At 42.5% G+C, this 11,980-nt stretch overlaps 1 protein-coding gene across 1 annotated transcript in view; it reads left to right on the top strand.

The window, feature by feature from the left end:
- Positions 1-2,911: 2,911 nt before the first annotated feature.
- The window catches only part of LOC124613292 (glucose dehydrogenase [FAD, quinone]-like), a gene marked incomplete at its 5' end in the record, with an annotated part of 28,160 nt that continues 19,091 nt past the window's right edge, over positions 2,912-11,980 (top strand). Inside the window, 2 exons of the mRNA XM_047141987.1 lie at positions 2,912-2,920; positions 6,309-6,467. Coding sequence (XP_046997943.1) covers positions 2,912-2,920; positions 6,309-6,467 — 168 coding nt within the window. The remainder of the gene's footprint in view (positions 2,921-6,308; positions 6,468-11,980) is intronic.

Genomic DNA, 11,980 nt, shown 5'->3' with positions numbered 1-11,980 from the left:
GCGGAAGTAGATAATTAAGTGGTACTGGAAGTTTGAGAATGTAGCTGCGGTTCGAAGACAGTGGTGGTGGTGGTGGTTAGTGTTTAACGTCCCGTCGACAACGAGGTCATTAGAGACGGAGCGCAAGCTCGGGTTAGAGAAGGACTGGGAAGGAAATCGGCCGTGCCCTTTCAAAGGAACCATCCCGGCATTTGCCTGAAACGATTTAGGGAAATCACGGAAAACCTAAATCAGGATGGCCGGAGTCGGGATTGAACCGTCGTCCTCTCGAATGCGAGTCCAGTGTGCTAACCACTGCGCCACCTCGCTCGGTCGAAGACAGTGGAGAAGTGAGTATGGTACAAAACCACCTTCAAAGTTAACAATTACGCGTCTACGAGACAAATTCGAAATTCGTGGAACAGTGTGTGATGTGCATAAAGGTCGATCGGGGCAACCTCATACAGCTACAAGTGATGATTCCACAACTGCGGTCTTGGGAACTGTTTCAGCGTTCGCCTCAATAATCTTCAAGGCAAGCGGCAATGTAAGTGCTAGTAGTGTGGTACGCATTCTGAAGAAAGGCAAGTTTCGTGTGTACATTCCAAGGCTGGTGCAACAGCTAAGTGACGACGACCCAGATCGAAGGTTAGATTTTGTGAATGGGTTCAGGAGATGGTGAGATGTGAACCGGAATTTATGGCTAGCATAATTTAGTCGGATGAAGCCCAATTCAAACTCAATGGAACTGTCAATAGGCATAATTGTGTGTACTGGGCTGAAGAAAATCCACACATTACATTTGAAAAGGCTGCGAATTTGCCTGGTGTAAATGTGTGGTGTGGTTTGTCTGCAAGGGGACTCATTGCGCCTTTCCGCTTTGAAGCTACTGTTACTGGCGAAACGTACCTAACAGTGCTTGCTGACTCCATATTGGCCGGCCGAAGTGGCCGTGCGGTTAAAGGCGCTGCAGTCTGGAACCGCAAGACCGCTACGGTCGCAGGTTCGAATCCTGCCTCGGGCATGGATGTTTGTGATGTCCTTAGGTTAGTTAGGTTTAACTAGTTCTAAGTTCTAGGGGACTAATGACCTCAGCAGTTGAGTCCCATAGTGCTCAGAGCCATTTGAACCATTTTTTGACTCCATATTCCCTGCCATTCGTGCATTATACGGTAATGATGAGTTTTATTTCCAACAAGATGGCGCCCCGCCGCACTGTCATAGGGACGTACGAGCATACCTGGATCACAATGTACCAGGCCAGTGGATAGGACGCAGGGGACCAATCGAGTTTCCTGCACGCTCTCCAGGCCTCACGCCGCTGGATTTCTTCTTATGGGGCACAGTAAAAGATGAGGTGTACAAACGTGAACCACGTAACCTGGACACACTTTGGAATGAGATTCAGGCGGTGTGCGCAGAAATTTCGTTGGACACTTTGGTACGATGTACGGAATCAGTGGTGACTCATATTCAGAAATGTATTGATGCTGAAGGCCACCAGTTTGAACATTAATCACATTTGCATAGTACATTTATTTTTCCAATTGGACCTTAAGCTTTCCATTTCCAGAAATTTAACATTGCAGAACAGGAAATAAATTTTCTATGGAGCTTCAAAGTGTGTATACATTTTTTTGACCCACCCTGTATTTGAATCCAATGTTTTATTTCGTATAACAAGAGAGACATTGGGCGAGTTTTCTTAGAACCGAGTAGCACAAACAAGAAGTAAGTCGGTATAGAGCTTCAAATTGACGATGGATTTTTCCTTGCACTTGCGAACTAATATTGGTTCCCTTTTGTCCTGCTGACTATTGGATAGGACCAGTCTAACTCTAATTACGAAAACAGGTGTTCAAATTCGATACCACAACAAGAACTGCGAAATTTGCTTTCGCTATTACATGCAGCTTTACTGTATGATTAAATGATGATGGCGTCCTCTTGGGTAAAATATTCCGGAGGTAAAATAGTCCCCCATTCGGATCTCCGGGCGGGAACTACTCAAGAGGACGCCGTTATCAGGAGAAAGAAAACTGGCGTTCTACGGATCGGAGCGTGAAATGTCAGATCCCTTAATCGGGCAGGTAGGTTAGAAAATTTAAAAAGGGAAATGGATAAGTTAAAGTTAGATATAGTGGGAATTAGTGAAGTTCGGTGGCAGGAGGAACAAGACTTTTGGTCAGGTGATTACAGGGTTATAAATACAAAATCAAATAGGGGTAATGCAGGAGTAGGTTTAATAATGAATAAAAAAATAAGAGTGCGGGTTAGCTACTACAAACAGCATAGTGAACGCATTATTGTGGCCAAGATAGACACAAAGCCCATGCCTACTACAGTAGTACAAGTTTATATGCTAACTAGCTCTGCAGATGATGAAGAAATAGATGAAATGTATGACGAGATAAAAGAAATTATTCAGGTAGTGAAGGGAGACGAAAATTTAATAGTCATGGGTGACTGGAATTCGTCAGTAGGAAAAGGGTGAGAAGGAAACATAGTAGGTGAATATGGATGGGGGGGAAGAAATGAAAGAGGAAGCTGCCTTGTAGAATTTTGCACAGAGCATAACTTAATCATAGCTAACACTTGGTTCAAGAACCATAAAAGAAGGTTGTATACCTGGAAGAATCCTGGCGATACTAAAAGGTATCAGATAGATTATATAATGGTAAGACAGAGATTTAGGAACCAGGTTTTAAACTGTAAGACATTTCCAGGGGCAGATGTGGATTCTGACCACAATTTATTGGTTATGAACTGCAGATTGAAACTGAAGAAACTGCAAAAAGGTGGGAATCTAAGGAGATGGGACCTGGATAAACTGAAAGAATCAGAGGTTGTAGAGAGTTTCAGGGAGAGCATAAGGGAACAATTGACAGGAATGGGGGAAAGAAATACAGTAGAAGAAGAATGGGTAGCTTTGAGGGATGAAGTAGTAAAGGCAGCAGAGGATCAAATAGGTAAAAAGACGAGGGCTAGTAGAAATACTTGGGTAACAGAAGAAATATTGAATTTAATTGATGAAAGGAGAAAATATAAAAATGCAGTAAATGAAGCAGGCAAAAAGGAATACAAACGTCTCAAAAATGAGATCGACAGGAAGTGCAAAATGGCTAAGCAGGGATGGCTGGAGGACAAATGTAAGGATGTAGAGGCTTGTCTCACTAGGGGTAAGATAGATTCTGCCTACAGCAAAATTAAAGAGACCTTTGGAGAGAAGAGAACCACTTGTATGAAAATCAAGAGCTCAGATGGCAACCCAGTTCTAAGCAAAGAAGGGAAGGCAGAAAGGTAGAAGGAGTATATAGAGGGTTTATACAAGGGCGATGTACTTGAGGACAATATGATGGAAATGGAAGAGGATGTAGATGAAGACGAAATGGGAGATAAGATACTGCGTGAAGAGTTTGACAGAGCATTGAAAGACCTGAGTCGAAACAAGGCTCCGGGAGTAGACAACATTCCATTAGAACTACTGATGGCCTTGGGAGAGCCAGTCATGACAAAACTCTACCATCTGGTGAGCAAGATGTATGAGACAGGCGAAATACCCACAGACTTCAAGAAGAATATAATAATTCCAATCGCAAAGAAAGCAGGTGCTGACAGATGTGAAAATTACCGAACTATCAGTTTAATAAGTCACAGCTGCAAAATACTAACGCGAATTCTTTACAGACGAATGGAGAAACTGGTAGAAGCGGACCTCGGGGAAGATCAGTTTGGATTCCGTAGAAATGTTGGAACACGTGAGGCAATACTAACCTTACGGCTTATCTTAGAAGAAAGATTAAGAAAAGGCAAACCTACCTTTCTAGCATTTGTAGACTTAGAGAAAGCTTTTGACAATGTTAACTGGAATACTCTCTTTCAAATTCTGAAGGTGGCAGGTATAAAATACAGGGAGCGAAAGGCTATTTACAATTTGTACAGAAATCAGATGGCAGTTGTAAGAGTCGAGGGGCATGAAAGGGAAGCAGTGGTTGGGAAAGGAGTGAGACAGGGTTGTAGCCTCTCCCCGATGTTATTCAATCTGTATATTGAGCAAGCAGTAAAGGAAACAAAAGAAAAATTCGGAGTAGGTATTAAAATTAATGGAGAAGAAGTAAAAACCTTGAGGTTCGCCGATGACATTGTAATTCTGTCAGAGACAGCAAAGGACTTGGAAGAGCAGTTGAACGGAATGGACAGTGTCTTGAAAGGAGGATATAAGATGAACATCAACAAAAGCAAAACGAGGATAATGGAATGTAGTCAAATTAAATCGGGTGATGCTGAGGGAGTTAGATTAGGAAATGAGACACTTAAAGTAGTAAAGGAGTTTCGCTATTTAGGGAGTAAAATAACTGATGATGGTCGAAGTAGAGAGGATATAAAATGTAGACTGGAAACGGCCAGAAAAGCGTTTCTGAAGAAGAGAAATTTGTTAACATCGAGTATAGATTTAAGTGTCAGGAAGTCGTTTCTGAAAGTATTTGTATGGAGTGTAGCCATGTATGGAAGTAAAACATGGACGATAACTAGTTTGGACAAGAAGAAAATAGAAGCTTTCGAAATGTGGTGCTACAGAAGAATGCTGAAGATAAGGTGGGTAGATCACGTAACTAATGAGGAGGTATTGAATAGGATTGGGGAGAAGAGAAGCTTGTGGCACAACTTGACTAGAAGAAGGGATCGGTTGGTAGGGCATGTTTTGAGGCATCAAGGGATCACAAATTTAGCATTGGAGGGCAGCATGGAGGGTAAAAATCGTAGAGGGAGACCAAGAGATGAATACACTAAGCAGATTCAGAAGGATGTAGGTTGCAGTAGGTACTGGGAGATGAAGAAGCTTGCACAGGATAGAGTAGCATGGAGGGCTGCATCAAACCACTGAAGACCACAACAACAACAACAACATTAATAAAGAATACCAGGGGAAAAACTGTGTTTAATGCTCGCCACAGCAAATGACTTTCGATTCATTTAGCAAATTTGTTGAGATTTTTTTGTTGCTTAATATCCGACATATTCCGTTTGAAGCCACTGATCAGTTTTGGTAGTGCATTAGACTTCTTTAATATATATGGCTAAATATGTTGCAGATGTCAATGTATCACCAGCGGCGCAGTGGACCCAAAATGGCAGCCACTCGCAAGTTGGCCGTACAGAACTGTAGGATACACCATATACAGAATTAACGCCTTCTAATAGATGTGCAGTTTCAAAACGGTTCAAATGGCTCTGAGCACTATGGGACTTAACTTCTGACGTCATCAGTCCCCTAGACTTACAACTACTTAAACCTAAGTAACCTAAGGACATGACACACATCGATGAGCGAGGCAGGATTCGAATCTGCTACCGTAGCGGTCGCGCGGTTCCAGACTGTAGCACCTAGAACCGGTCGGTCACTCCGGCTGGCAGATGTGCAGGTACTATTGACCACATAGTGAATGTTAACCATGACAGAGTTATCGGCTGTTGAGAGCGTGATTCCAAACGGTTTCTCATTGTGAATTAGCTTATTTGGAATAGCTAAATAAAGGCGAGTGGATCGAGATAGTGAGAGTTCTGATGTGGGATTGCATTTAGCATCAGTGCAAAAGTTAATAGTTTGTATACTAGTTGATGGCTGTATTAACATATATGTATTAGAATATTGATAAACTGCTGAGGTAACACATAAATCATGTGTATTAGTAACATAATGAAACAGTAGGACGTATAATTCGTTCATGCTTCATTAATTCAAATAAACTTGCTTCATAATGGAGGCAGAGTCACGCGAACCCTATAGCGGGAGGAACAATAAATATGTCCGGTTACAGTAATTTATATTTTCAATTGATGTTGATATTGGTTACAGTCATGCATGACCCAGACTGTTCACATTTAAAATCAACTGACGTTGATTGGGCAAGAATCCATAAAGCAATCTACCAAATACTGATGCGCCGCATTATCGTTGTACGCTCCGCTACGCACGCAGTTTCGTACTCAAAACATCGCCTGACTGCTGGATCCGCAGTAATCTATTCTCCCGATGGGAAAGTAATTGTTGTCACGGTTTGTTGGACAGAAATGTGGATTCTGCACGCGAAACACTTGCGTAATCGAACGCTCGTTATAGTTGACGTCTGTATTTCCTCGGGTGACAGACGCGCTCGGCCGCGAGACGGACGTCTGCTATGTGCGCATGCGCGACGGACACGTGCGCGGCGGTCGGCGGCGGCGCCGGCGCGCTGTTCGCGCAGCTGCTGGTGGCCGTGGCGCACGCGCAGTGCGCGCTCGCGGACCGCGGCGCCTACCCGCCGGACGCGGCGCGCCCACTGCCGGAGTACGACTTCGTGGTGGTGGGCGCCGGGTCGGCCGGGAGCGCGGTGGCCGCGCGCCTCTCGGAGGATCCCGCCTGGACGGTGCTGCTGCTGGAGGCCGGCGGAGACCCGCCGCCCACCGCCGACGTGCCCCTCCTCTTCCCCGCCCTGCAGAAGACCGAGGTACGGCCAACTCGGCCCCGCGCACAAACGCGTGCCTGTTCTCAGCGCTGGCCTCTGTCTGGAAGGGGCGGCCGTCGCTATACTTCGTTCGTCATAAGAAGAAGGGACCGGTTGGTAGGACATGCTCTGAGGCATCGTGGGATCACACATTTAGCATTGGAGGGCAGCGTGGAGGGTAAAAATCGTAGAGGGAGACCAAGAGATGAATACATTAAGCAGATTCAGAACGATGTAGGTTGCAGTAAGTACTGGGAGATGAAGAAGCTTGCACAGGATAGAGTAGCATGGAGACCTCCGTCAAACCAGTCTCAAGACTGAAGACCAGAACAACAACAACAACAAACACAAGCTCGATGATTGGACAGCAGCCGTAAGTCTCGTACACTGGTGTCGGTCCGGTTTTGGAACTAGGTCCAACTTATTATTGTTGTGGTCTTCAGTCGAGACTGGTTTGATGCAGCTCTCCATGCTACTCTATCCTGTGCAAGCTTCTTCATCTCCCAGTACCTACTGCAACCTCCAGCCTTCTGAATTTGTTTAGTGTACTCATCTCTTGGTCTCCCTCTACGATTTTTACCCTCCATGCTGCCCTCCAATACGAAATTGGTGATCTCACGATGCCTCTGAATATGCCCTACCAACCGATCCCTTCTTCTAGTCAAGTCGTGCCACAAATCTCTCTTTTCTACAATTCTGTTCAGTACCTCCTCATTAGTTATGTGATCTACCCATCTAATCTTCAGCATTCTTCTGCAGCACCACATTTCGAAAGCTTCTATTCTCTTCTTGTTCAAACTACTCATCGTCCACGTTTAACTTCCATACAGGGGTACACTCCATACAAATACTTTCAGAAACGACTTCCTGAGACTTAAATCTATACTCGATGTTAACAAATTTCTCTTCTTCAGAAACGCTTTTCTGGCCATTGCCAGTCTACATTTTATATCCTCTCTACTTCGACCATCATCAGTTATTTTATTCTACAAATACCAAAACTCCTTTACTACTTTAAGGGGTGTAGGACGTCAAACGGGTCGACTTGGAGCAGGAGAGGCATCACAGGACATTTTAATTTCCAGTGTCTATACTTTTACAAATGAATTCAAAAACTTTGTCAGCATGACCAGGAAGGATTCAGGATTCACAATCATAGCAGTGGAAGTTCAAAAAAATAACAAAATAAATTTTTTTTACATATGAAAGTTCCTCATTTTTTCACTTCTATTGGCTGCGTTTGTTGCTACAGGTACACGTTTCTTCATAAGTAAGAGAGATTCTTCGATGAATTTTGCACAGCACACAAACCATACTTACAGGTGTATGAAACTCTAGAATTTTCCAAATCTATTGAAAACTGTGGTAAAAATTGAGATAATTAACTGCAAAATTTGATTTTTTCTAAACATAAAGTTTAAAACGTAACAGCTTATTAATTTTTTATAAATTAAATAGATTCTAGAGTTTCACACACCTGTAATTATGGTTTGTATGCTGTGCAAAATTCATCGAACAGTCTCCCTTACTTTTGAAGAAAAGTGTACCTATAGCAACAAATGCAGCCAATAGTAAGTGAAAAAATGATGAAATTACACATGTAAAAAAATTATTTTGTTATGTTTTTGAACTTCCGCTGCTACGAGTGTGAATCGTGAATCCTTCCTGGTCATGCTGTCAGTTTTATGAATTTACTTGTAAAACTATAGACAGTGGAAAATAAAATGTCCTGTGGTGCCTCTCCTGCTCCAAGTCAGCCCGCTTGTCGTCCTACCCCCCTTAAATCACTTAATAAAAGCAAATCTTCTGGTCCAGACTGTATACCAATTAGGTTCCTTTCGGAGTATGCTGATGCATTAGCTCCGTACTTAACAATCATATACAACCGTTCGCTCGACGGAAGATCCGTACCCAAAGACTGGAAAGTTGCACAGGTCACACCAATATTCAAGAAAGGTAGTAAGAGTAATCCGCTAAATTACAGGCCCATATCGTTAACGTCGATGTGCAGCAGGATTTTAGGACATATATTGTGTTCGAACATTACGAATTACCTCGAAGGAAACGGTCCATTGACAAACAGTCAACATGGGTTTAGAAAACATCGTTCCTGTGAAACACAACTAGCTCTTTATTCACATGAAGTGCTGAGTGGCATTGACAAGTGATTTCAGATCGATTCCGTATTTCTGGATTTCCGGAAAGCTTTTGACACTGTACCACACAAGCGGCTCGTAGTAAAATTGCGTGCTTATGGAATATCGTCTCAGTTATGTGACTGGATTTGCGGTTTCCTCTTAGAGAGTTCACAGTTCGTAATAATTGACGGAAAGTCATCGAGTGAAACGGAAGTGATTTTTGTCGTTCCCCAAGGTAGTGTTATAGGCCCTTTACTGTTCCTCCTCTATGTCAAGGATTTGGGAGACAATCTGAGCAGCCGTCTTCGGTTGTTTGCAGATGACGCTGTCGTTTATCGACTAATAAAGTCATCAGAAGATCAAACCAAACTGCAAAACTATTCAGAAAAGATATCTGAATGCTGCGAAAACTGGAAGTTGACCCTAAATAACGAAAAGTGTGAGGTCATCCACATGAGTGCTAAAAGGAACTCATTAAACTTCGGTTACACGATAAATCAGTCTAATCTAAAAGCCGTAAATTCATCTAAATACCTAGGTATTACAATTACGGACAACTTAAATTGGAAGGAACAAACAAAAAATGTTGTGGGTAAGGCTAACCAAAGACTGCGTTTTATGGGCAGGACACTTATAAAATGTAACAGACCTACTAAGGAGACTGCCTACACTACGCTTGTCCGTCCTCTTTTAGAATACTGCTGCGCGGTGTGGGATCCTTACCAGATAGGACTGACGGAGTACATCGAAATAGTTCAAAGAAAGGCAGCACGTTTTGTATTATCGCGAAATATGGGAGAGAGTGTCACTGAAGTGATACAGGATTTGGGCTGGACATCATTAAAAGAAAGACGTTTTTCGTTGCGACGGAATCTTCTCACGAAATTCCAATCACCAACTGTCTCCTCCGAATGCGAAAATATTTTGTTGACACCGACCTACATAGGGCGCAACGATCACCACGTTAAAATAAGGAAAATCAGAGCTCGTGCGGAAAGATATAGGTGTTCATTCTTCCCGCGCGCTATACGAGATTGGAATAATAGAGAATGGTGAAGGTGGTTCGATGAACCCTCTGCCAGGCACTTAAATGTGATTTGCAGAGTTTCCATGTGGATGTAGATGTAGATGTACACTGGTATCGGTCCGCTTTTGGAAGTAGGTCCAACTTATGTATTAGAAATCTTATTACTATGTCGTAAATAAAACTTTAAGACATTCTGATGTATTAACAGCCATCAACGTTTTTCTTAACCGTACTTTAGTTACGCCATTTTTATTCCAAAAATCGTATACAGTCACAGTCTCTGTAAACGCTACTCGTGCTCGGATTGTCTAACTGTGAGTACGTACTGAGCAAATGGGTGAGACTGCTTCCTGCTTCATATGGAAACATGCGAGCGGAACACAGTTAATGGAAAGAAACAAACTGTTCTTAATGTTTTTCACAAACTTACAGAGAAAAATCAGCTCTTTCGTTTTTCGAGAAACACTATGTAATAAATAAGCGATTGGAGTTAAGCAACGTGTGTGGCGCAGTCGGTAGCGGCAAAAGTTGAAAATCGTATGTGCTTGGGGGCTACACTTCGAAGCTAGTTCTGGTAGACAATTTTTTTCGGTTTGAATACCTAGATGCTTTAAATATGAAATTCATCAAGCATAAGTTAATTACCTCGTACTTAACCATCATTTTTTTAAAAAGTGTACGTTTTCTATTTTCTAAATTCAAATTGCACGCAAAATTTTGGTTTTCATTGCAAATACAAATTATTAAGTATTGACATTTTATAGAAGATTCCACACTGCTGCTACGGTCGCAGGTTCGAATCCTGCCTCGGGCATGGATGTGTGTGATCTCCTTAGGTTAGTTAGGTTTCAGTAGTTGTAAGTCTATGGGACTGATGACCTCAGATGTTGAGTCCCATAGTGCTTATACCCATTTGAACCATTTTTATAGAAGATTGTTAAAGATTGCTGAAATTAAAAAAACATTACACATTCAATCTTTTTGAGTAAAATGAAAAATCAGATACTCTTTATTTGAATATGCTTATTGCTTTGTATGAGAGATGCGGTCTCACACGAACCACAGCGATAAGCATCGTAGAAACATGGAAAACAAAAATATTCACGGCGTTGTGCACAGTGTAGATATTCTGCATTTTTACAGTAGTCAACTTACTACTGCTATCTGAACCCAATAGGACTGATCTAGAGCGAAGTCGGGGGAAAATAACAAGACGTTCAAGCTGCCAGACGTACTGGAACTAACGCATGAAGATTTGTGACACGTCACTGCCGAGCGATGGCAAAATGCAAAACAGCACGTCATAAAAAAGGAGGAGGAAATCCTGACTTTTTTGGTGGATCTGGATTCTGTTGCTGATCGCCTCGTTGTCGACGTAGCTGTACTGAAATGTATTCCTTGGAGTTAGTTATGGAACGAAATCAGAGATTACCATACAACTGACTGTAATACATTCTGTGCCTTCAATATTTAACTGCATGGGAAATCAGCACTGCGCTTTTACGCCACGCATAACTCATGCAGAAAAATTGCCCTTGTTACATTCAGAAATTTTCATCACTTTTATCTTTAATTACAACACTGTCTGAGCTAAGATCGGGCACGTGCTATATTTTTCGTGTGGTCACCTATGAAGCGCATCATTTGAGTTTTGCCGTAAATAATCTCCTTCCCTTTGAAACTTAAATGACATGCAAAGCTATTTTGTCCTCTGCTCATGTGTTTTCACGCCTTTACTACGACTGTTCATATCACTGCAGGTTAGTTGCATCACTTGCATGGTCAGTGCTGTCCTTGTTAAATACGCCGGTAAAGCTGTTGGCTCGTATCATCGCTGAATCGATGTACGTGTAACGCACGTATCCTCGTTATCGTACGAGGATGAGTCAAATGAAAACCTTAAATATTTTTTTAAATATTATTTATCGTGCAGAAGTGGTACAAAGCTGTATCACTTTTCAACATAATCTCTCCCACGCTCAAAGCAAGTCCTCCAGCGCTTACAAAGAGCATAAATTCCTTTAGAAAAAAATTCCTTTGGTAGTCTGCGCAACCTCTTCATCGGAACGGAACTTCTTTCCTCCCATTGCGTCTTTGCGTGGTCCAGACATATGGAAATCACTTGGGGCAAGGTCTGGTGAGTATTGTGGATGAGGAAGACACTCAAAATGCAGGTCTGTGATTGTTGCAACTATTATACTAAGGACACCTGCCGACAACAATCCACTGGACTCGCATTCGGGAGGACGACGGTTCAATCCCGTCTCCGGCCATCCTGATTTAGGTTTTCCGTGATTTCCCTAAATTGTTTCAGGCAAATGCCGGGATGGTTCCTTTGAAAGGGCACGGCC

This window comes from Schistocerca americana, chromosome 4 (genome assembly GCF_021461395.2).
Source record: "Schistocerca americana isolate TAMUIC-IGC-003095 chromosome 4, iqSchAmer2.1, whole genome shotgun sequence".
Lineage (NCBI taxonomy): Eukaryota > Metazoa > Arthropoda > Insecta > Orthoptera > Acrididae > Schistocerca > Schistocerca americana.
The sequence above is the reverse complement of the archived record's forward strand: the minus strand, read 5'-3'. Positions and strand labels throughout refer to the sequence as shown.